This window comes from Phocoena sinus, chromosome 12 (genome assembly GCF_008692025.1).
Source record: "Phocoena sinus isolate mPhoSin1 chromosome 12, mPhoSin1.pri, whole genome shotgun sequence".
Lineage (NCBI taxonomy): Eukaryota > Metazoa > Chordata > Mammalia > Artiodactyla > Phocoenidae > Phocoena > Phocoena sinus.
Window position 1 is genome coordinate 7,559,101 of NC_045774.1, and position 25,900 is coordinate 7,585,000.

Here is a 25,900-nt window from a genome sequence, read left to right on the forward strand (position 1 = left end):
CTGTTTCCCTTGTGTTTGGACGCAGCCAATACCATCCTAAAGAGCCCTTCCACCCCTGACCACAGGCAGAAATGACTAAGACCAAAAAACAGCAGAATGAGACCACTCCTGCCTGCATTACACTTGACCTACATGTGTGGAGAACATTCTATTCTCGCCTCACAAACAGGTCAAGGGGTTCCAGGGTTCAAAGGCAAGAATGCCAAATTGTCATTCTTTAAAGAGCAGAATTATAAAATCCTGGAAAAATCAAAGCAAACAGCCCCAGCATGTACCCCGAGTGCCCTGGCTGTTGTTTGTAGAAAAAGCACAATGATAGAATTTGCAAACTATCTTGAATCCAGACAAGAGCTCTGACCGGGAGACCACGATTCGCATCATACTTGCAAGCAAGGCCAAAATTGTGTGCGTTTCCCTGCGACACCTTAGCTGAAAGGTTGGCTGTGTGAGTGAGATGTGAATATATTAATTTCCTGGACACTCAGTTTACTACAGAAGATCAACAGGGCTGTGATATGTGAAAGTGCTCGGATTTCTCCCCGTGTGGTACAGAGGAAGGGTTGTTTGTGGGGCCAGCATGAGGTAGGGACCCACTCACCGGAGGGATGCTACAATAAATACAGCATCTTGCCCTGTGACTTGCTTGGGGAATTTCGGAGTGGCCGGGGAAGTGCATGGCTGGGAGTTGGTCTGACCAGTAAAGGTCTGGACCAAAGGCTGGTCGCTTTCTAAAATAAACTCACCCTTTGACTTTTGGTCGGGGCTGTGCTGAGCTGGGCCCAGCCTTGCTCAGTGGCGTCTGAGCAGTGCAGGAGACAGCACTGGGACTTCTCTCCCCAGAATAATGCCAACAATGGACGACATCCTAGAACACATAGGGGAATTCAACTTTTTCCAGAAACAAACATTTCTCTTCCTCGCTCTGCTCTCTGCCGCCTTCACCCCCATCTACGTGGGCATTGTCTTCCTGGCCTTCACCCCGGACCACCGCTGCCGGAGCCCCGGGGTGCCCGAGCTGAGCCGTCGATGCGGCTGGAGCCTGGTCGAGGAGCTCAACTACACGGTGCCGGGCCCCGGGCCCGAGGGCCAGGCATTCCCCCGCCAGTGCCGCCGCTATGAAGTGGACTGGAACCAGAGCGCCCTCGGCTGCGTGGACCCGCTGGCCGGCCTGGCCGCCAACAGCAGCCTCCTGCCTCTGGGCCCCTGTCGGTACGGCTGGGTGTACGACACGCCCGGCTCCTCCATCGTGACCGAGGTAGGCGATCGTGGGACTTAGAAGGGATGGAGAAAGCAGAGAGTGAAGTTTTTCTTAAGGATGAACCCAGGGAGGGCCAGGTGTGCTCTTTGGACTCAAAGTATCTTATAAAAAATAAACAAACGAGCAAATTAATTATAGAATAAAATCCTAGTTTTCAAGAAAACACACAGCCTCTTATTTGTCTGGAGTCCGAGCAGGTGAGTTTAAGCTTCAAATTCTGAATTCTAGTGTATGCAAGTCTCAGCGGTAAGAAGCAAGCAGAAACGTCAGAATTCCTGGGAGTTACGCCAGGAAAGGGAACATTTTCAAGCCTCCTCTTTTTCCGGAAGCCCTGACTTCCCCTCCACTCTGCCACGGTACAGATGGACACCTGACACCTCATGGAACTCACCTGAACGGGTGCCTTACTGTGATACAATGTACTTTTCTCTCGATGGCTAATTGTTTTCTCTTAATTTGCTCGAAGTATCCGTATCAAACCATTTGGGGTTGGAGCTTATGCTATGGTACTATTGTTTTATTAAAAACTACACTTGGGGGCTTCCCTGGTGGCGCAGTGGTTGAGAGTCCGCCTGCCGATGCAGGGGACACGGGTTCATGCCCCGGTCTGGGAGGATCCCATGTGCCGCGGAGCGGCTGCGCCCGTGAGCCATGGCCGCTGAGCCTGCGCGTCCGGAGCCTGTGCTCCGCAACGGGAGAGGCCAGGAGAGGCCGCAGCAGTGGGAGGCCCGCGTACCGCAAAAAAAAAAAAAAAAACAAAACAAAAAAAAAAAACTACACTTGGTATTAGCATCTAGTCATGAGGCCTCTTTTCAATAAATAGAAAAAATGGAGACTTGCTGCTTTCAAATTTTTTATTGGAATATAGTTGATCTACAATGTTGTGTTAGTTTCAGGTGTACAGCAAAGTGAATCAGTTATACATATATCCACTCTTTTTTACATTCATTCTTTTCCCATATAGGCCATTATTACAGAGTATTAAGTAGCGCTCCCCGTGCTATACAGTAAGTCCGTATTAGTTGTCTATTTTATGTATAGTAGTGAGAATTGCTTTTACTGGAGACAAAGCAAAATGGGGGGATAAAATTATTCTGCAAATACAAAGAAAGCCAGGTGCCTGGCTTAACTTAAAAGGACTGCTTGGATGACGTGAAGAGATTCTGTACAGGCGTTAAGGTAGAAGAGCCATTTGAAGTATCTAAAATGGTCTGATAGTCACATGAAATGTGGAGGAGTGAAGATTTAACACCAGAAAACTTGTTTTTTCTTCTACAGTGATTCTTTATTTCCAGGCTCCATTGGCTTAACATGTCTGTGATTTTTGATTAAACAAAATCATTAAAAAGTAGAAATAATGTTTAACCAAGTATCTGGGCATCCTGTGATCCAGTCAAGTTGACACATGAAATTAACCATCACAGGAAGCTACCTGTTTCTTAAGGCCTGGACCCAGAAAATGGCAAAGGATAACTTCCACCACATTCTGTTGGTCAAGTACCATAAAACTTTTAAGAGGCTTTTGCAGCGTGGTTCATCTCATTGTTCATACAGAGATGGGAGACTGAGGCCCAGAGCAGAGAAAAATTTTGCCCAAGGCCACAAAGTGAGAAAGTTTATCCTTAGCCCTAGAAAGGGGTTTTCTCCCGACCTCCAGGCCAGCACCTGTGGCTCCCCAGCATCACCTCCTGTTCCAAGTGAGGACAAAGGTAACAGCCATTAGCAAGATGCTAATTTAAAGAGACACTGAACAGCCTGGCTCCCTTAGGGCAATGCTTGCTTGTGTCCACACACCTATTTAATAAAATTACAAAAAGAAATGGTTTGTGCATAAGTAATTACCCAATTTCAGCTCATTTAGCCAAAACAGAGTTCAGCCTGATGACATACTGCCAGATGGAATGCTAAACAGACTGCGGGACAAATCTTCGGGGTTGTGTAAAGAAAATTAACACAAGCAAGAAAAGAGTTGGTTTATTGTCGTCCAGTCACATCAGTGCCATGCGAGGAATACCTCCTGAGTTCCCTGGGTTGAGCTGTGTCTAACAGAATTTTGTTTTCTTTTCCTCCCAACCCGGGACACCCCTGGCCCCTTGCAGTTTAACCTAGTGTGTACCAACTCCTGGATGCTGGACCTGTTTCAGTCGGCTGTGAATGTAGGATTTTTTATCGGTTCTGTGGGTATCGGCTACATAGCAGACAGGTAGGTACAGCAGAAAGTTGTGGAATGTAAGCAGTCCCAAGGAGAACGCTTGGATTCACCTGTCCCTGCTTGAATACCCTGCATTCCCAGAGCACACAGGCCACACTTTCCTGAATTGTCGTGACGGTCTTAGATTTCCTTTACAGCTTTGATTAGCATGACCGATGTCTCTATTTTTCTAATTCTCTTGGATCATAGAGGGATGTTTCAACACTGGGCAGCAGTGTTTCCTTGTGGGCTATCCAGAAGCTTAGAGTTAGAAGGGAGAGTGATAGAGGATTTGAGCCCTGTTGTAATCCCAATTCTTTCTTTGGCCTCATGCCATCCACCTGGTCATGCATCTTCAGGGCCTCTGAGCTCTGTCCCGTCCTCCGCTTGCCTCTCCTGTGCTGGAACCAGGTAGACTCTCCCTTCTGTTCTTACCTGAGCCTGTGGCGTTGCAGGATTCCTGAACTGGGGCCCTGGGGCCAGATGTAATTATATGTATGGAACCTAAGATATAATTTGGTGAAAGGGAAACAGGGTCTCCACACTGGCAGAGGTAAATATCCACTTCCATACCGTCACGTCCCTGGAGAGAGATTAGGAGAGACCTCTCCACGTGGAATGTACAGCAGGTGGTCCTCGTACATGGGTCCGTGTCTCCGGGAGCTAGTTTTCAGTGACTCATACTAATCGACCTGTTCCTATGTCTTTTATTTATCCACTATTTTGTAATCCCAGGCTCACTGTGCTGGAAGTTCCTCAAAAGGCACATCTTTACTCTGTTGATGATCAATTAGACATTGTTAGGAATCCCCCGAAGGGAAAGGAACAGAAGAGTTGGCTTTATACTCGATAAGCACCTTGGGTAATTTGGCCATCAGTGCTAATTATTTAATATTCCTAATATTGACTGTTTATTGAGTATTTCCCATGTTTCAGGCACCGTGTGCAACATTTTGGACAGTATCCTCCCCTTTAATCACTAGTCACCCAGTGAGATAGTGCCATATGACTCTATAATAAATATACAATCTTTTATAATTTATTATACGCTATAACTATATGTATTTAATTCTGAAATAAGTGGTAAAGTAAATACACGTTATGCTTGTTCCTTCCCCAACTATATCTTTGATACAGATAAACCAAAGGTCGTGGAGCTTAATATGAGATATAGACAGAACATTTCTCTGATGAGACTACAGTCTGGATTAAAACTTGCAAGCGTGTTAAAGATTAATAAGGATGGCTGAATCAATCACACCCTCAGGGGCGTCTGAACTGTCACAGCCGGGGCCCCCTGTGGCAGCAGGAGGGAGGGAAGGTGGCAGTGAAGGCGCTGGGTCACGAGGCAGTCCCGTGCATCGCATCACTTCTGTAACTGTCAACTCAGCCTCCCTTCAAAGGCTCCTCCTGGGACGCTGTGTGGCAAAGAGGCTTGTGAGATGCAGAGGAAGGTCGTTCGCTTTTACTTTTATTGCCACAGAACTGGCAATAAGGACGGTGGTTTGGAAATGACCCCTGAAGTCTTGAGAGGTGGCCTGACGAGGGTGGTCGGGAGTCCGCCCTGCCCCCCACGTGTGGCGGTCTGGACCCCTGGCTCCCAGTTCCCTCTCCACTGGCTCTTCCAATGTAAGGAGCAGATTCTAACACTCAACTCGCCAGCACAGAAGTGAGCGAACAGGGGACTGAGCTTCACAGCTGGTTAAATGAATGAGTTGATTATTCCCATCCCGCCCAGAGTAGGAGACCGGTTATCATCCTCTTTCTGACTTAAAATCCCCAGTCAATTATCCACCTTCTTAGATGACCTCATTATTTTGCTCCTATTGTTGAAATCTCCCATGTAAAGTTGACTACTCATTATTCTTCCCCCCAAAGCTGTGTACATCCCTCTATTTCTTTTTCTTAAACTGTCTGAAGTCTGGTTGGTTGCTGCCCGCTTCTCTTCTGCTTGTGTATGCAGGTAAGGGTGCGTAATAAGACAACCACCCTACGGGTCCAAAGAGGACACTATCTATTGCACATTTAATGCCTATTACTGAATAATTGTCAGGTTTTATAGAATGGAACAAGAATCTCATGGAAACCCATCTGATGCTACAGATTAAACCAACACTAAATAAAATAGATTGTCAGCTATGAGGAATTTAAAACATATTGTTACTGAGCCCAAGCTCCCTCTGCTTGCCACTTGACAGGGCAATAAGTCGGAGACGAAGTGTTGAGACAACGAACACGACTTCATTCGGAAAGCCAGCAGACTGAGAAGATGGCGGGCTAGGGTCCCCAGAATAACCATCTTATCGGGGTTTGGATGCCAGTTTCTTTTATAGAACAGAGAGGGGGAGGAGATGGGGAAGTAAAGTAAAAACACCATAAGTTTTGCAAATGTCCCCTGGAATGGCCAGCCTCAGGGAGGGGATGTGTTCATTTCTTCTTCCTTGCAGCCATCGGCAGGTGGACAGGGTCCGGATGTTTCCCTGAACAAGGCACTTTGGTTTAACATTCAGGCAGAGGGGCAGGGTTCCCTGAGGCAGGCCATTATGTATAGACAGTTTCCTTTTAGTGGACAAAAACAGCAGAAAGCAAAGGTTAAAGTAGAAGAAACAGATCCAACATGTAGTCAGACTTGGTTCTCTCCTGTAACAATATGACCTAACAGCTGATGAAGGTGTCTTTTAGAAGAAAGCCAGGAGCACATTATGAACAGGTTATAATAAGAATAACGAGCCTTACACCAAGTCAAATTTCAGAAGGTCACCTTTGCAAGTAGAAGGAGGGAGAGATGGGGGATATATGCTAGAGATTTTGAAAGTAAACCTTTTGTAAGATGGCTAATTTGTTTCATCATTCAAACCTCCTAAAGAATGATTTTCAGAATCACCTGACACCAAAAAAGTAATCTCTCACCAATTCAAGGTTTTTTTACTCTAATGGTCAGTAATTTAGTGTCAGGCTTGTAAATGTTTAACAACTGACTCTCTGAAGGAAAAAGCCTCAGTTTGTAGGGTTTGTTGACCTCCATGTTGTCAAGGCTCCCCACGGTGGTCCATTTCAAGCTACCAGAGTGAGGTCACTGAACACAGAGTTGACTAGAAAGATGCACCATTCTATGGTATTTCCACCATACAACTACAACAGATAGACATAAAAAACTTCCTGAGCATAGATAATGGTCAAACACAGTAAATAATTAGGAAGAGATAAGTTTTGCATATTTATTACACGTGTTTTTTAACATAATTTACTTATTGTAAGGTGCACTTCATTTTTAATAATGGCTGTGTCTAACAGTCAGCTCACAAGTTTTTCTGACAGTCTATCAATCAGCTCGCAGGAGCCAGCACTGCACTGCCCAGATTTCACAGCGGAACGAGATCAAGGCAGAATCAAAGTCCCAGCAGGTCGCAGTCAAACTTACTCAACTCTGTGGAATCTTTCAAAACTAGCTCTCCCCTACCTACTATGCGCCAGTCATTTTACTGGGCATCCCTGTGTGTCACATTTCACTTAGGATCATAACAGCCTTTGAAAGGAGAGTTGATTATCCCGTTTGCAGATGAGGAAACGGAGGCTCAGTGCTTCCCAAATGGTAACGTCCATAGTAACCACCTGGGGGTTTTGTTAGAATTATGATTCTGATCCAGTGGGTCTGGAGTGGGCCTGAGAGTCTGCATTTCTAACCACTCGACGGTGATGCTGATAGCCCCAGACCTCAGTCTCAGTAGGCAGGTGGCTAAAGGACTTCTGAAGCCAGCAGTCCTGGAGTTCACCCCATTCTCTTTTATTGCTCTTCGTCTTTCATTTAAACCACTTAAGTGGTTCTGTGTGGGAGGGTAGGAAGTGGGGGAAGGTTCTCGAACCAACTCTCCCAAATCTCCAAAATTTCTTCCAGCCCTGCCTCAGTGTGTTTTTTATTTAATTTAATTTTATTTATTTATTTATTTATTTATTTTTGGCTGCGTTGGGTCTTTGTTGCTGCTCACAGGCTTTCTCTAGTTGCAACGAGCAGGGGCTCCTCTTCGTTGTGGTGCGCAGGCTTCTCATTGCGGTGGCTTCTCTCGTTACGGAGCACGGGCTCTAGGTGCGCGGGCTTCAGTAGTTGTGCACACGGGCTCAGTAAGTTGTGGCTTGCGGGCTCTAGAGCACAGGCTCAGTAGTTGTGCACGGGCTTAGTTGCTCCTCACATGTGGGATCTTCCCGGACCAGGGTTCAAACCCATGTCCCCTGCATTGGCAAGCGAATTCTTAACCACTGCGCCACCAGGGAAGTCCCTGCCTTATTGTTTTAATAGCATTGTGTCTTTATGGGAACATGTCCCCTAGTGAAGCTGCTCTGCATTGGTAGATTTGATTCTCTGAAGGCTTCCACGCACTGAGTTTCAGATGGTGAATGTTCCCTCTCATCCGCCATGGAACTTTGTCCATATACTGGAGCATGATTATGGTGCTTTGGGATTTGACTGAGTCAACTTTGGAAGTTGAAGAATTATCACTTCAGCACATACTTATAAATTCTTTGAGGGTAAAGGGAGAGGTTCAGGAAGAAAGGCTAAAACATTTGTGCTGATATGACTTTGGAAGGCTGTGGATAAAAGTCCAGGGGGTGCATGTTTACAGTGGGGAACCACTGACTGAGAATTTTAAAATGATGTGGTCAAAACAGGGTTTTAAGAAGTTTAGCAGTTTACGTTAATTACTAATGAGACTGCTTGATCTTTAAATTTCAGATTTAAAGCATTAATAATCCCAAGTAATTGTTAACAATGGATTCTTTTCAAATGGTCAGTCAGTATTGAAATGGTCACTAGAGCACAAATTGCCTAAAGGAAGAGCAGCAATTAACAAATGTCCAGCCGCATCAAAACGTGCACTGCTAATGACGTTGGCAGCGCTACTGACCTGCAGTTCGAAGTGGATAAACAAAAGTTAAAGAAAACATCGCTTTGCATGAAGAATTTTTAAAATTTCCACTAACAGCTAGTTAGGGCGTCTTTTAGAACAAAACCAAGAGGACATGATGAGATGTGGAAAAAAGAGACTGAACTTCAAGTCAGCTTTCTGAGAGGCAGCTTCGCAAAGGGAGGGAGGGAGGAGGGCTGGGTGCGAAGCTCTTTAGGTGTAATACCGCACTTAATCCCCTGGTCAGGCTGGGTCAGATAGCTCTTCTCCAGATGAAGAAACAGAAAGGCCGCATAACTCGCCCAACATCCCAGTCAGCGGTAGGGCCAAGGTTAAACCCAGGTTTCCACGTTTCCGTCTACTCTGTGCACTGAGACACTCTCCAGGTCCCTAAACCGATGGGACCCAAGTCTCAAATAAAATGTGCGGGAGCAATCCTGCTAAGGTACTCCATGGCAAAGGCCTATGGGATGGCAACAGGTGAGATGATGACAGCGCCACACAAAAGACCGTTGCCATGGAGACACACAAATACCATGAAGTCCAAAGGCAGTGTTGAAAATGGATGGGGAAATACACTGAACATGGAATTTTGTTTCTTCTAAAGCAAAAGCTCCTCAGTGGGCAACTAGTTGAGACTGTTGGTGCAAAGGCCCAGCTCATGTGAAGACAGAAGCCCTAGATGGGCCCTTGGGGCATTCAGTGCTAGGTGGCCTGAAGAATCACCCCCTCCCCACGTACCCTCCACAGTGGGGGGCTGAGAGGTGCTCCAGCCCAGGGTGAATGGGCCTCACTGGGCTTCAAGTTTATACATAGTGCCCTGGTGCAAAGTCCTGATGGAACTGACCTGAAGTCAGGGATTCTCTTGGTGGGTATCAGTCTGTACCTCCTGAATGTCCATCATTCAGAGATAACCTCCACTTTAGTTTAGAGTTCCATAACTTCCGTGAATTTTCTACAGCCCTCATGAATCTAATCTAATTCCATCCCCTCTCTTTGTTTCCTCCTTGCAGGTTTGGCCGTAAGCTCTGCCTCTTGATTACAATCCTCATAAATGCTTCATCTGGAGTTCTCATGGCTATTTCCCCAAACTATACATGGATGCTAATTTTTCGCTTGATCCAAGGACTGGTCAGCAAGGCAGGCTGGTTAATAGGCTACATCCTGAGTAAGAACGCTTGTGATCGTAGCTGTGGGGGACACTGCTGGCGAAATATAGTCAGTCACGTGAGGGTAGCTGCATAGGAAAATGGACTCAGCTTCAAGACAATGTTGAAAGATTTTTTTTCTGTATCAAAAGAATTTCTGAAATCTTTTCAGAAAACTCATTCTGCATTCCTCCTAGAAAGAAAACAATGAAGCAGGAATGAGAGTAAACATCGTGCCATCCAAACTCTTATATAACTCTTCAGGAATTTTTGTTTTCTGTGCCCTGGGGTGTACCATAGAGAGGAAATCTAGCCTACCAGGCTTTACAGAGAGAAAATTCATTGATGAGAATATATTAGATTTATAAGGGGCTTTAGTAATTTGAGTACATCCATTCTAGCAAACCACATTATCCTCAATGTATATGCAAGGAAACCAAGGATAGAAGTACCGTGGTCAATCTCGGTTCCTCAGCGAGCCATTTGTAGGACCAGGAATATCATTTACATCCTACTCATTAGGAACCAGGGTTATGCTTAAGCTCCATGGATTATAAGAGAATATTTGAATTATAACAGCAGAGCATCTGTAAATTAATATTAAGGAGAATTACCACCATAATTAGATCTTGGGAATTCACTCCATCGTTGCTTGCCCTTCTGCTACATTCAAATAGCGTCCACACCAAGGGAAATGGACACTGAAATTAAAATAATATTAATCAACCTTTCATTTTGCACAGGAGAACTGGAATATGTGTGTTTAAATTTGACCCAGTAGAGTTAATTTGGGGGATTCTATGAGATAAGGAGGAGATGGTGCCTAACACTCTCAGGTGCCTGTCGTGGTCGTCACCTGATCTATGTCTGGGCAACAAAGGAGTTAATGTACGCAGTTATTCGATGAGACATTTGGTTTCTCATACACGTGACATGGAGAAATTTGAATTTAAGTTTCATCCTCCCATTAATCTCTTCTCCAGTCCCTCTGGATGTCCTTAAGGTGCACCTGTCATTCACCCTCTTTCTACCTGCTACCCCAAGACCTCATCCATGACCCCAACCACTTTGAAAGACATTTCTATTTATTAAGCAGGTACATAATTTTGTCTGTCTTTTTAAATGCTTTTGGATAATTCACAGTGATTTATAGAAATAATTTTAAAGTGCATTTCTATTTGGTTTACAAATAGTTGAAGTCTTTCACATGATTACCAAACATTTAAAGCAAAACTCTGTGGTTCATGGAATATCTAGAATCTCAATTCTAGAATGTTTGTAATATAAAAATGACTATTTCTTAAATCCATGTATCACAGACCTCATACTTCTGCCATGCCGTAGTCATGGGATTGGATAAGGCTGATTACTATACCACGTGCCGTGTTATGCTCATAGACCAGCTCCTGGAAAATAAAAAGCCTGATTCATAGTGTTCTCCAATTTCTAAGTTGTAAACACTCCCACCGTGACTGCTTTTAAGATACCAATGGGTTAAAAACCAGCTTGCAAAATTCCTGAAAATTTAAAAATCAGTTCTTGCAAGCCAGTACTAGCTGACTCCAGTCAGCTCGGAACCCCACCACCAGGTTTCCAAGCCACTTAAACACATTAACAGGATTGCCAAGAAAATGTTTAACTCATGTAAGAGGGCAAGTTACATTGAGCTATTCATTTACGTGAAAATCATCTATGCTCTAAAGTCAATGTTTACCCCATGTAATATGGGATTATAAGATTTTACATTAATTAACACAACAGCGGTAATCATAACAAAATAGGTCCCAAAGAACACTTAAAAGTTTTCAGAGAGCTGTATAGAAAATTCTAGAACTTGGACTACTTTTTGAGTTGGCATTCTAGTTTCCCCACAGTTAGACAGCCAATTCACTGTTGTACTGACTTGCGTTGACCATTTGGGTTGTCTCTGCAGTTACAGAATTTGTTGGGCTGAGCTACCGGAGAACAGTGGGGATTCTTTACCAAGTGGCCTTTACGGTTGGGCTCCTGGTGCTTGCTGGGGTGGCATACGTACTTCCACACTGGAGGTGGCTGCAGTTCACAGTGACTCTGCCCAACTTCTGCTTCTTGCTCTATTACTGGTAAGTCCCTGTGGAACCAAGAGGACATAGACTGAAATATTTTATTTAGCTAAAAAGACTGTCTTCCCCAATGCATACCATCCTTCGAATCTAAGATATCCTTCACTCTTCCGTTTCACAGGAAACCCAGGTCCATGTTTCAGGGGTAAAAATCATAAGCTTTAATCTGTCTTCCCCTCTGGAAATCAGATGTTCTTTCACTTTGAACTTAAGAGTTTTATGACTCGGATCTCACATTTTTCACTTTATTTTTGTGGTGTTTAAAGTAGCTCCCAGTAGCCATGATACCCTTTAAAGAGACTGACAATACCATTGTTCTGATTCTGCCCCTCCTCAGAAGAAACTTCAGGATAGAGAAGGGGAAGTATGGCACTTTCGTCACCACTTCCAATACCATGCCAAAAGCAGACATCCCCAATCAATCACAGCAGTCTTTATCCCAGATAAGGCCAACATGGAACCCCAGAGAGACCATACCAATCAATCAGAGTTACCAGGGCAAGTGAAATATGTTTGTCACCCCTGCCCAAGGGAAACATGGAACACAGTAAAAACAGAAGAAACTATCAGAAATTCCTAATGCAAGCTTACCTGAGATAAAGCAAGAGGGATGCTAGATTATCAACCAAATCTCTCTCCTATGAAAAAACCCACTTATTTAGCTCCTGGACATATCTGCCTGTTCTTCCCATAGCTGTCTTGTCTAAGAATTAAACATCTCAACCCTTCCCAGGAAGCCTATTTCTCCTCCAGAAGCCAGTAAAACTCTGAGAGTGATCCTTAGTTTCATCCCTATATCCTTTCTACCCCCTGTATATCTCTGGAACCATCCCTCTTTTCCCCTGTTCTCATTAGGAATCCATTATGTCTTGCCTGGATTTCTGGGTAGACTCATAACTGGTCTCTTTGGCATCAGCTTTCCCATCCTCTAATCCATGTTTCACGCCGCATTGTAAAAATCCAGGCCCACCCCGTTACCCTCCTGCTTAAACGTCTTTCGGTAGTTTGATTCCCTTCAGAATAAAGACCTAGTGCTTTAGCATGACGCAGAAGGCCCACCTATTATCCACGTCTGACTATTTCTGAAGCACTTCTTGCCACTTTCACTCAATAGAGTCAAATTTAATTTTCTTACAATTCTACAAGCTCCACAGAAGAGTAGAAAATAGGTATTTGGGGTGTTTTGTTTTCTTCAGATAAATATTCAGAAGTGGGATTTCTGGATCATACAGTAGTTCTAATTTTTTTTAGGGAACCTCCATACTGTTCTCCATAGTGGCCACACCCATTTATGTTCCCACCAATAGTGCACCAGGGTTCCCTTTTCTCTACATCCTTGCCAACACTTATTTCTTGTCTTTTTGATAACAGCCATTCTGACAGGTGTGAGGTGATATCTTGTAGTTTTGATTTGCTTTTCCCTGATGATTAGTGATGTTGAGCATCTTTTCATGTGTTTGTTGGCCATCTGTATGTCTTCTTTGGAAAAATGTCTATTCAGATACTCTGCCCATTTTTAAATTGAATTGCTTGGTTTTCTGCTATTGGATTGCATGAGTTCTTTATATATTTTGGATATTAACTCTCTATCAGATACATGGTTTGCAAATATTCTCTCCCATTCAGTAGGCTGCTTTTTCATTTTGTTGATGGTTCCCTTTGCTGTGTAGCCCCTACACAGTTTTATTTCCTTTGTAGATCTTACACCACTGTGTAAGATCCCTCACAGAAATCTGCTATGACCCCTGGGGGTGGGTGTTCCCCTCCACTTAACAGCATTGATGACACTTCTTCTGTGCCCTAGGTGTGTACCTGAGTCTCCTAGGTGGCTGATCTCCCAGAACAAAGACGCCAAAGCCATGAAAATCATTAAACACATAGCAAAGAAAAATGGAAAATCTCTGCCTACCTCTCTTCAGGTGAGCCAGCAGCTGAAGTATCAAATCAGGGAACAGTGAAAAGGAAGATTTGGGAAAACCGTGCATTGTCTCAATGTCTCGAGAGTGGCAGAAGCGGCCCACCCACCATGTGCAACAGGACATTTCTGTTGTACTAAGATTTGTGGTTCCCTGGTAGAATATTTTAAGCAGATGGAAAACAAAACTAAAGGAAGCCAAAAGTCTCTTAAAAGTCAAATGAGGAGCTTCTATCTTGTTCACCTCTCGACCATGTTGCCCCTTAGGCCCCGGTACTTGAAGTCTTGTTTGCCTGTGTGTCCATCAACATCCTCAGGGAGGGAGGTTTTCCCCAGAGGGAAGATTCTTCAAACACAAATAATTTCTTAGAATTTAAAAAATTTTGGATAGAAATTATCCCAAAATATTTTAAGCAACCCCTGCCTTCCTGAATAGAACAAATTACTGAAGTGTTCATTTTCTCTGCATTTAGCGTTTTGCCTTTAGCGGACCTCATCACCTTTAATTTAAACCTTTTCATCTGACAAGGCTTGGAAAAGAGAATATCAGGCTTATTAGGAATTTATACCGAAATAAGAGTAAGTCATTTCTGATGAGGCTCTAAGATGAGTGACCTGTAAGAATTTGAGATTGACGTGGCATTTAGAGTGAGGATTTGGGGGCTCAGAGCTCTTTTTTCTTCATTTCCTCTCTGGTTTCTGGGTGTTTGGAATATGTATTTTTTCCCAAGAATGACAGGCATAGCACTGATTCTTGGATTTCAGATCCTCTCAGAAACTGGCCAGGGAATAAGGCACATGTGGGTCACTGTCTCGCTCAGGGTCAGAGTTCACGTGAGGGTGGTAAGTCTGGTCACTGCTGGTCTCCTGGAGACTTCCTCCCCTCGTTCCTGGGCCTTTCACACAACATCACGTGTTGCTCCAGGAAGGAGACAGAGGGGAGTGGGACTCACAAGGGTTCTGCTTCCTGAACCCTGGAGATGAAATGTCCCCTCCACCACCTACTGTGTCATCTACAGTAGGGCTTCTCAATTCTGTGCACAGGATCACCTGGGGACCTTGTGAACAGGCAGATTCAGCGTCCATCTGTCTGGGCTGGGGCCTGAGAGCTTTCATTCTAACGAGCTCCAGGTGATTCCATTGCTGGATTGAGTGCCAGGGTCCCAGATCACTCTCCTGACCCTTGGGCCACACCCCGGTCCAGGTGTGCAGAGAGGGCGTGTCAATGCCCTCAGCCCTCAGGGCCACTGGGCTGGGCCTTGATTTTACCCCACCCGCTTTGCCAGCAGTATCCCTTTATATACGTGCATGAGTTACCTCACTTCTCTGTAGCCCAGCTTCCTCTTCTGTGAAATGGGGTGAAAAACGTAGACCTAACTTGTAGGGTAGTCGTCATGATTAAACAAGCTAATGTGCGTGGAGGGCTTAGCTAGTCCTGGGCAGTTAAAAGCACTCAGCAAGTGTAAGGCATTATGTTCCCTGGATGACCCTGGGAGCCATCATGAAATACACAAAGCTGTTCCTATTTTTTCTATTCTTAGAGCCTCGGATCTGATGAGGAAGTTGGCGAGAAGTTGAATCCTTCATTTCTTGACTTGGTCAGAACCCCTCAGATAAGGAAACACACTTTGATCTTGATGTACAACTGGTAAAGATTACTTTTCACTTTAAAATCCCTCCAAATTCTTTTAATCTGAATCATCCACATAAAGGGAGGGACCAAGAGTACCTTCAAAACATAGCCTGGGGGCTTCCCTGGTGGCACAGTAGTTGAGAGTCCGCCTGCCGATGCAGGGGACGCGGGTTCTTGCCCTAGTCCGGGAGGATCGCACATGCCGCGGAGCGGCTGGGCGCGTGAGCCATGGCCGCTGAGTCTGCGCGTCCGGAGCCTGTGCTCCGCGGCGGGGGAGGCCACAGCAGTGAGAGGCCCGCGTACCGCAAAAAAAAAACACAAAAACATAGCCTGGGTCTAGTTAGCATCGACAGTGGATTGCAAGTAGTCTCGTTTATAGGTGGTTTTCCTGAAATCATTTTTCTCAGGCAGATGTTGAAATCGGCTTACAGTCCCAACGCATAGATCACTACATTCTCAACCTTGGCTTTCCCTTAAGAATCACCTGGGAGATAGTAAAATGCCAAGGCCAGACCCCTCCCTGACAAGGATATGGATTTAATTGGTCGAGGGAAGGGCCCAGGAACCAATACTTTCAAAATCCTCCAGGTGGTTCTAATATATAGCCAAACTGAGAACTATTGGTATAGATTAATTTTTTTCAATTGAAGTATAATTGATTTACAATATCGTGTTAGTTTCAGGTGTACAGCACAGCAATTCACATATATATATGTGTATATATGTACATGTATGTGTGTATATTCTTCTTCAGATTCTCTTCCCTTATAGGTTATTACAAAATATTGAGTGCAGTTCCCTGTGCTCTACAGTAGGTCCTTGTGGTATAGATTAATTCATGATGAGTGTACATCTCTCCTGATTGTACAAGGCCTTTTATTTTTCTTTTCTACCTGGAGAAAATAAATAAGTAAACTTCCCGAACAAGAATAAACCACAGGAACAGATGAACCGGTTTGCAGGGCAGAAATAGAGACACAGATGTAGAGAACAAATGTATGGATATCAAGGGGGGAAAGTGGCAGGGGGTGGTGGTGGTGTGATGAATTGGGAGATTGGGATTGACATATATACACTAATATGTATAAAATGGATAACTAATAAGAACCTGCTATATAAAAAAAAAAGTTCAAAAATTCAAAAAAAAACAAACCACAGGAATAATCCACTGGCCCCACAATCCAGTAGCAAGCCTGACCGTCCTCACCGCCTGCAGGCTGCTCCAGAGCCCTGTGCCGTGGGCCCTGCAACAGCCTCCTTTGCTGCAGCAGGCCTCCCTTCACCGGGCGGCATCGCTGGGACGACTCACATCAGCTAAAGGAAGCTTCACGGTCACTGACAAAAGCTAAGCTCATCAGGAATTAACTTAGCAACCTTCACGGTATTGCATGTAAAATGCATCAGGGAAACTTGGCTTCATTATCCTTTCTTTTTCTAAGTAATTGTGATTCTTGCTAATCATCCTCATATTTTCCATTATAGACAACGAACATTTTTAGCCAACAAAACTAGATCAAAATGTTGCTGTATCACGTCAGAAGATAAATCATCGAAAGTGGGCCTGTACCCATTTGGGAATTTGGTACCCATTTGGTCTCCTGGGTTCCTAATATTTGGATTAAGTAGTCAATCCCTGTGATTTCGACTGCATTAGAAGGCCACAAAGAGAAAAAAATAATTAACAACCACTAAGAGCTTGATACAGTTTACTAAATAAATCACTCTAGTAAGACATTTCTTCTTGCCTTTCAATTTGGTCAAGGAATGTTAGCCTAATTCTCCCCCTTTCCTGGTTCTGGGGTCACAGCCAGCCCCCGCAGTGGGTCAGATGGTGTTAAAGCAATGGAAGAGAGGGAAAAGCAGTAATAAGAGGACAAAAATAGGTGACCTACAATCAACCTTTCAGGGACCTGCTCCTGGCGCCCGGCTTGACCTGAGCTCTCCTCTTTGCTCAGGTTCACGAGCTCTGTCCTCTACCAGGGCCTCATCATGTACATGGGCCTCGCCGGGAGCAACATCTACCTGGACTTCCTCTACTCTGCCCTGGTCGAATTCCCGGCCGCCTTTATCATCCTCGTCACAATTGACCGCGTGGGTCGCCGTCATCCATGGGCTGCGTCAAATATGGTGGCAGGGGCAGCCTGTTTAGCCTCGGTTTTTATCCCTGAGGGTAAGTGTCAGGCCAAGCTGGGGTCTTGTCTTCCAAGGCCCTGAGAAGAGGGGGTATTACAGCCCTTTGAGAGAAAGACCCTGTCATTTAACATCCAAGTCAATTTGGAAAGAATGAACAACATATCTGGGACCTTCCTGAGTGAACCCATATGGCAACTCTGCCTTTAAGAACAGTGGCACCCAGTGGTTGCCTGATGTAATATAATAACACCCAGTGGTTCTTTGATGTAATATAACAAGAGAGGCTAGGAGGACCCATGCCACAGGCCATCGAGCTGGCCCAGAGCAGGGGTTAGAAGACCACAGAGAGAAAAATGCTATTTTTGGGGGGTGTATGTTATTCCTTTTGGGTGACTTCTATAGACTAAAGTTGGTGCAACTTTGGAAGCTGGTATAATTGTGTTGTCATTAATGACTGGAGTCTAAAGTGAAGAGAGCAACAGAATTGTGTCTGAGGCTAAAACAGACATGGGGACTTTTGCTGAATTGTCCTGAGTCTATAGAAGAACCGATTGTGCATTCTTGTCTCATTCTGGAGGGTGCACTTTCTCCTTGCAAACGCCCCCGGGGCACTGTTGGGAGACCAGGGAGTGAGCGCAGCATGTGTCAGCGGTGTGCTTTCCCCTTCAGATCTACGCTGGCTAAGAGTTACCGTCGTATGCTTGGGTAGAATGGGGATTACAATGGCCTATGAAATGGTCTGCCTGGTCAATGCGGAACTGTACCCCACATGCATCAGGTGAGCACGTTTCCTTCAGCATGAAGAAAGCAGCTGGGACATTTGTTTTCTGGTGAGAACGACCACAGGTGCCGGCAGAGGACACCGTACTTTTTTCTTCAATTTATTTTATTGAAGTACAGTTGATTTACAATGTTGTGTTAACTTCTGCTGTACAACAAAGTGATTCAGTCGTTATATATATACATACACACATTCTTTTTCATATTCTTTTCCTTTATGGTTTATCACAGGATATTGAATCTAGTTCCCTGTGTCCCTGTGCTCTACAGTAGGACCTTGTTGTTTCTCCATCCTATATATACTAGCTTGCGTCTGCTAATCCCAAACTCCCAACCCAGCCCTCTCCTGCCACCCCCTCCCCCTTGGCAACTACAAGTCTGTTCTCTCTGTCTGCGAGTCTTTTTCTGTTTTGTAGATAAGTTGATTTGTGTCGTATTTTAGATTCCACGTATAAATGGTGTCATATGGTATTTATCTTCCTCTTTCTGACTTATTTAGTATGATCATCTCTAGGGAGGAGCTTACCTTTCAAAATGCAGGGTAAGAGAGGTTGACACCATTTCAAGGCAGTATGCAGGTCACACCTCACACTTACAGGATAGGGTAAAACACAGAAACCATGTGACAGAAGCTACTGAATTGCCAGAGAGGGATGTGGCCAAATGTCAACAGGAGGGAGAGTAGCCCAAGCAGGACCATAGAACAGAGCAGGGGAGACAGTGATGAAAGTAAAACATGAAAACTGTCCCCAACACTAATTTAAAATCTTCAAGAAAGTTCATATAAAACAAATACAACATGGGCTTCCCTGGTGGCGCAGTGGTTGAGAGTCCACCTGCCGATGCAGGGGACACAGGTTCGTGCCCCGGTCCAGGAGGATTCCACATGCCGCGGAGCGGCTGGGCCCATGCATCATGGCCACTGGGCCTGCACGTCTGGAGCCTGTGCTCCGCAATGGGAGAGGCCACAGCAGTGAGAGGCCCGCGTACCGCAAAGAAAAACAAACAAAAACCGAAAAAACAAGTACAACAGAATATGAATGGAATTATGTACCATGTATCATTTATGTGCATTGACAATAACATGTACACTTTCAGTTCACATACACATTTTAATGATTTGGGGAAGTATTTATCTGGGGGTGGGTGGGAGATAGCCACTGTCCTTTGATAAGTCAAAGGATGCATCAGTGTACTGTGTTTCAGGAACCTTGGGGTCCTCGTCTGCTCTTCCATGTGTGACATCGGGGGCATCATCACGCCGTTCCTGGTCTACCGGCTCACCAGCATCTGGCATGAGCTTCCACTGGTGGTTTTCGGTAAGAAATCCTCAGAGATGTCTTTGAATGAAAACCTATTTTTAAGAGGCCTCCATGTTTCTACCTCGAAACAAGTGCTATGTTTGCAAGTAACTACTAAGTATGACTAGTAATTGGTACTACCAGTAGTGTAGTAATACTAGTATTACTAATAGTATCAGCAGCTGCCAACACTCAAGTCTGGGAGCCCACGAGGACTTATGCCCATAGGGTGCAAAGTCAAGGGAGAGTGAGGTGGAGTTTCCCCTGAAGAAGACCCTTCTCTCCTCCCTGATTTCCACCCCTTTGTCCAAGAGCTCACTCTTTCTGCCTCCTCTATGCCCAGATGTAGAAAAATACAAACTCTTCTACTTCGTTACTTCAAAAAAGGCGGTTAAAATTTTGCAAAGGGCAATTTCAAAACCCAGGGGAAACAAAGACCGAGAAAATGCATTAGAACAACAGGAACACCTGTGTGCGTGCTGGGCACCCCGGTCCTCAGATTCCTCGGCAGTTAGATTTAAGGAGCATGGGCACAGCTCTTCCCTCTGACCCTGAAGGATGTACAGACACTGAGCCTGCCTCTCCCTGACCAGCCCACAGGAGAGAAGGGGAGGGACAAACCTAGTTATCAGCACATGCTGAACGCGAGTCTGCAGACTGTGAAAGGGGCTGGGAATCCTGGGCATTCCCATTGTCTTTCCCCACAGTGGTAGACGGAGGGACAGGTCCTCTCCTGTGCGTCCAAGCAGACACAGCGCCAGAGCCATACACGTTAACACTCACCTTGTCAGTGTTAGTCCCAAGGTCTCGATGGACACATTTCAATCTTCTTTCAGACGCATTCTGAGTCTTTATTTACTCAATTTTGGCTGCGCTGGGTCTTCGTTGCTGCAGGCAGTCTTTCTCTAGTTGCAGCGAGCAGGGGCTGCTCTTCGTTGCGGTGCGCGGGCTTCTCATTGCAGTGGCTTCTCTCGTTGCGGAGCACAGGCTCTAGGTGTGCGGGCTTCAGTAGTTGTGGCACGTGGGCTCAGTAGTTGTGGCGCACGGGCTTAGTTGCTCCGCGGCATGTGGGATCTTCCCGGACCAGGGCTCGAACCCGTGTCCCCTGCATTGGCAGGGGGATTCTTAACCACTGCGCCACCAGGGAAGTCCCTGAGCCTTTCTTTTAATTTGACAGAAATGTAACACTTTTCCCCATGGGCATACAAGACTTAATCTGGGGGGAGGAAGGGAAAGCCCAGCTCGGATGCACAGCAGGGGGATAGCAGATGGTTCTCCTCTAAGTGCCATGCGTTGTCACACACAAGTGTCTCTGCTCATTCCCTTCTTCTCAAGGGATTTGTGAAGGGGAAATTTTCTACTGCCATAGATCTGCCAGGAAAAGCTCCAAACCTTTGCAAGAACTCACCCTTGAAAGAGACCCAGTAAATGTCTCCACGTTCCAACTTAATAACAGGATGGCCCAGGTTGATAGAACAAGAGCTCTTTATCCTGAGATGACCAGCGTGGCTGGCCCTGCTGGGAGGCACATGCCCCAGATTCTTTCCTCCCCCAGCTCTGGCCAAGGGACCTGACCCCAGAGTCCCCTTTCCATCTTGGGGAAGCTCCCTCACACGCTCTGGATCCTTCCTTCCATCCCAATCTTGCCCACTCCCTTAAGGTGGGCAGTGAGTGATGCATGGGTCAGCGGGACATTTCTGGGTAGAAAATAGATACTTCATTAGTATCTATTTTGTTTCTCTTAGTACCATTTAACCAAAAAATTGCTAAGTCCAGACCCAGAGGATCCCCCCATACCCAGACCCTCCCTCGGACCTTGCCTTTCCATCTAAAGATAAAGGATTTTAACTGCATTTCAACATTGAAGTAAACTCAAAGACAATCCTCAATTTTATTTTGCTGGTAGTTTCCTTCTCTCACCAACCTTTAATAGCTAGCAGGAAGCAAAACTAACAGTTTTACACATTTTCTTTCTCTTTTCACACAATAATGGTGTGCCAATTGTGCTCTTGAAATAGCCAGAAATGGTCATCTAGAAGCCTGAAAACCAACAAGTAAACACATTGGAAAATCCTGGTTGAAAGAGCACTGGAAAAATTGATAAGTGATATCCTAGTTAATTAGGCCTATCTTTGCAAATATAAAGTACTAAATGGATGATAATTTGATTATCTAATATATTCTTCACAGTTCACTCACTTCAGAGAATCGAAGCCAGCTGAATATGTCTCTTGTTTGCATGAGTTACAACCAAGTGAATCTCTCAAGGTTTGGGGAGATCTTGAGAGGTTAACTAGTTCATGCCATGTGCCAGGCACTCTTCTAAGCACTTAACAAATATGAATCCATTCCAGCCTCTAAACAAGCCTTTGTGGTGGAGATACCACCCCACTTTCTGTCGGGGAGTCTGGAGTATCAGGGGGATCAGAGAACTTCTCAGGGCTCTGAGACCAGTACTCGGGGTGTCAGTACTAGACCCAGGTGCTCAGAGCTACAGCCGGTGCCCTGAACCACTGCACACTGGAGGCCCGTATTTCTGCCAGTTTTAAGCGTGCAAAAAGTGGAGTCCAACAGGCATTTTTTGAAACCCCCCAGCTAGCGAAGAACCCACATCCTACTTCCTGCATTCAATGATGGAAAAACATATAAAGATGTAACCGTAAATCCTAAAATCTTAATGGGAATTTAGAGAAACAAAAACACCAACATCTGCAAAAAATTACAGCTGGAGACAAAGGAAAAAAGGAATAAGAGAAATTTATCCAATACCTGAATCAGAACAGAAAGGCCTAGCTATCTGAAAAAGACTCACTTTGCTGAACACCTGAAACTAACACAACATTGTACATCAACTATACTTCAATCAAAAAAAATAAAAAGCAAAAATAAATAAATAAAAATCCAATAAAAGGTCTGGCTATACTATTTAATGCTGTTATGAAATAATGCGTGCTTCATTACTTTTATTTGCTAGTAATGATCCAAGTTTCTGACTCATTTTCATTACCGAGTGCTTTATATTGGCAGAGCTATATTGTTTCTTTTCTTAGCGTTGGTTCTTTTTCAGAGTTATTTTCTGACTCCAAAGTATCTTAATATCATGACAATTTCCTCTAGCCTAGAATAACCTTGACTCAAAATGTTAAGTATTTCATTTCCCTATAAGGAATTGTAATCCAGCAGAGTTTGGAATGGGCAAAATATTTATGATGGGGAATAGGGCAGTCAGAGATAGCAAAGGAATCTGTTAAGTATAGGAAATCAGCACAAAAAAATAACACTTGTTTTAAAGAAATAAGGAGAGCTTTAATTATAGAGCCAGTGTGGTTCAGTTCTGAATGTGATTTGCGTCTGTTGGTTTTCAGCTGTAGTTGGCCTGGTTGCTGGAGGACTGGTGTTATTGCTCCCAGAGACCAAAGGGAAGACTTTGCCTGAGACCATTGAGGAAGCTGAAAACATGCAGAGGTAGGGAGCTGGGATTCCTAAATGAACTATTCAATACACGCTTTGGGAAAACTCTGGAGCCAGTTGTAAAGAAAGATGAGGTTGGATCTATACCTCACACCGTATACAGTGAGATCAATTCAAATGAAATCAAAGACTAGAATGCATCAAAAAGGAGACACTAAAAGAATGAAGATACTATGGGAGAATACCTTTAGCCTTTCATAGCGAGGAAGGTCTTTAAAATTTGACCACAAATATCCAGGACCCATTCCAAAAAGTTTGCCTTCATAAAAATTTAAAATTCTCTGTTGAAAAACTACCATAAACTTCAAAGAAATAGCAAACTTAGAGAAAATATTCGCTCCTTCGTAAAGGGCTAATTTTCCGAATATATAAAGAGGTCTAACAAATCCGTAAGTAAGAACAGAAAAAATGGGTAAAGGACTTGAACAGACAATTTAGTGACAGGAAGAAAAAAAAAAACAGTTCCAACATATGTTAACCTATGCCAAATCTCTTTCATAATAAGAGAAGGTGCAAAGTAACGCCGCAGTAACAGCCACTGAGATTGTTAAATATCGCACGGCTTGGCAGCATACAGGTGACCCTTGAACAATGCAGGGGTTAGGGGTGCCAACACCCTGTGCAGTCAAAATCCACATGAAACTTTCAACTCCCCCAAACCTTAACTGCCAATAACGTGCTGTTGACCAGAAGCTTATGGATAACATAAATAGGTGATCCACACATATTTTGTATGTTATATGTATTACATACTGTATTCTTACAATAAAGTAAGCTAGAGAGAAGAAAATATTATGAAGAAAATCGAAAGGAAGAGAAAATACATTTACAGTACTATACTGTATTTATCAATACTGTAAGCTTATATCACCTGTTTATAGACAAATTGTCAGTACCTACATTAACATTGTCTTATATGATACAAAACACTGTAGATGTTATACGTATTACTAACACTAGACATCAAAAATGAAAAGATAATGGAAAAAAGAAGTCCGTATTTATTAACAGATATAGTGACTCAAGCATTGAAAATGAAGAAGCGGCAATATGATTGCTTTATGGTCGCCTAGTGTAATTGATAATACAATTGCTTCATGGCAGCCTAGCCTATGCACTAATGAATGAATTGATATAAAGTGTTTATGTCATACAGTATTACAGTCATATTCATAATACAGTATTGGAAACATTGTTACATTTTTTAAAACACCACTTACCTGCGATGACAGGCTGATACGCAGTTTCTCCAGTACGAGCGAGAAAGGCGTATTGTACGATAATGTAATTCTTTGAAACCAAAATTATAACACAGAAAATGAACTCTTTAATTTTATATCACTCACCTTATGCCTATGTAAGGATAGACTAATGTCTACATATACTTTATGCATTCATGACATGCTTAACTTTGTCTTAATTTTTTCAATATTTCTAGGCTACGTGGTTCATCTGAGAGCTTTTTCAAATCATCACAAAATGCCAAAAAATTTTCCAATATATTTATTGAAAGTGGACCACATAAGCGGACCCGTGCAGTTCAAACGCGTGCTGTTCAAGGGTCCGCTGTACGATGTTGGGAAAGGATGTGGGGAAATAGGCTGTATCCTACATCGCGAGTAGGAGTCAGATTTAAAACCTCTATGATGGGCAATATAACAATAGTATCAAAATTACAAATGTGCTTATCTTTTTACCTAGCAATTCCACGCTTCTAGGAATTTACATGTGCAAAATGGTGTATGTACAGGATTATTCATTCAAGCAATATTTTTTATGTAATGAAAGATTGGGAACTTTCAATGCCCATCGATTGGGAGACCAGTTAGATAAATTATGGTACGTTGTTCAATAAAATACTCCCTAGTCATCAAGAAGAATGAGGCAGCTTGATATACACTGATAAGGAAATTCTCCTACGGGTATTATTAATGAAAAAAAAGGAAAACATAGAAAAGTATAGAGTCTATCATTTGTGTACAAAGAGCAAAAAACATATATATTAAATATATATACAATTTACTTGTATCTCTGGAAGAATATGCATAACATTGATTGTCTCTGGAATTGGGAGGCTATGAGATATCAGTAGGAGGGAGACTTTTCAGTATATTACTTTTTGTACTTTCTGAATACATATGAATCTATTTAAAAAGTAACCTTAAAAAATCTAAATAAAGAGAATCACATATGACACATTCCCCATGAATTTGTTTATGTGATATGTTTAGATATTACTGTTTATTTTAACCATATTCCATTTTTGGCACCATGAACTGAACTGAATTGTATCCATGCTACAAACCCTTCACATTTCACATATTAAACACTTGGGAAAGGTCACAGCAGAAGAATCACAGTGGTCTGAAGCTTTCCCTAGAACTTGGAAGAGGCTTTGAATCTAGCCAGATGTCATGCACTGGCAGCCCACAGGATACAAGGGTCTCAAGAGCTTCGCTTGGCCCCCATAGTTTTTAAAGTGGGAAATCCACATAAACTGAATTTCCAGGATCTGTTTTTTAAAACTCAGAGGATGGAGTAACACTGAACAGGCATTTCCTCCTGTTGACAATTTGCAGGAGCTGAGTGGTGACAGCTCAGCTCGCAGGAGGGCATGCTCGCTGGAGTCGGCCACAGACCCGCGTTCCCTACATCCTGTGCCTAGGACGCTTCTGTTTTCCGCCTGGCGAGTGTAGACATTTGAGTTTGAGAGCCTTGACCGTGATCAACCAGCCCCCATAGACCCCATCTCAGTGCAGCTTGTCACGCACGTGAGTGCCTCCCCTTGAGGATAGAGACTCTACCCCATTTACGGTCGTGTCCCTAGAGGTAAGCACAGAACCTGGCACACACAGAGCAGGTGCTCACCAAATATGTGTGGAATAAATGGAGAGCTCCTTCTACAGCATCCCTAAGTGATGCTCCCCCAGGCTTTTCCCAGCCAGCTCTGGCGTCAGGAAGGCAGTAACGTGATGGCGAGGAACAGGCCAGGTCTGATGCCGAAAGCTGGCCTCTGTGCACCGACACCAAACTGAATCTCAGAGACAGAGTTTCGGGTGAAGTAGAA

General features: G+C 44.0%; 1 protein-coding gene across 4 annotated transcripts in view; it reads left to right on the top strand.

Annotated features, from left to right (window-relative positions):
* The first annotated feature begins 820 nt into the window (after positions 1-820).
* Positions 821-25,900, top strand: part of SLC22A2 (solute carrier family 22 member 2) — a 34,516-nt gene continuing 9,436 nt past the window's right edge. The window contains exons 1-11 of one of the 4 annotated variants that reach the window (XM_032650590.1): positions 821-1,255; positions 3,358-3,461; positions 9,364-9,518; positions 11,432-11,600; positions 13,405-13,519; positions 15,057-15,163; positions 17,104-17,318; positions 17,951-18,059; positions 19,268-19,380; positions 22,728-22,827; positions 24,272-25,900. The exon at positions 24,272-25,900 is cut by the window's right edge and continues 840 nt beyond it. In XM_032650590.1, coding sequence (XP_032506481.1) covers positions 845-1,255; positions 3,358-3,461; positions 9,364-9,518; positions 11,432-11,600; positions 13,405-13,519; positions 15,057-15,163; positions 17,104-17,318; positions 17,951-18,059; positions 19,268-19,380; positions 22,728-22,827; positions 24,272-24,551 — 1,878 coding nt within the window. In that variant the 5' untranslated portion in view covers positions 821-844 and the 3' untranslated portion in view covers positions 24,552-25,900. The remainder of the gene's footprint in view (positions 1,256-3,357; positions 3,462-9,363; positions 9,519-11,431; positions 11,601-13,404; positions 13,520-15,056; positions 15,164-17,103; positions 17,319-17,950; positions 18,060-19,267; positions 19,381-22,727; positions 22,828-24,271) is intronic. The other 3 variants (XM_032650591.1, XM_032650593.1, XM_032650592.1) reach the window with 3 other exon arrangements.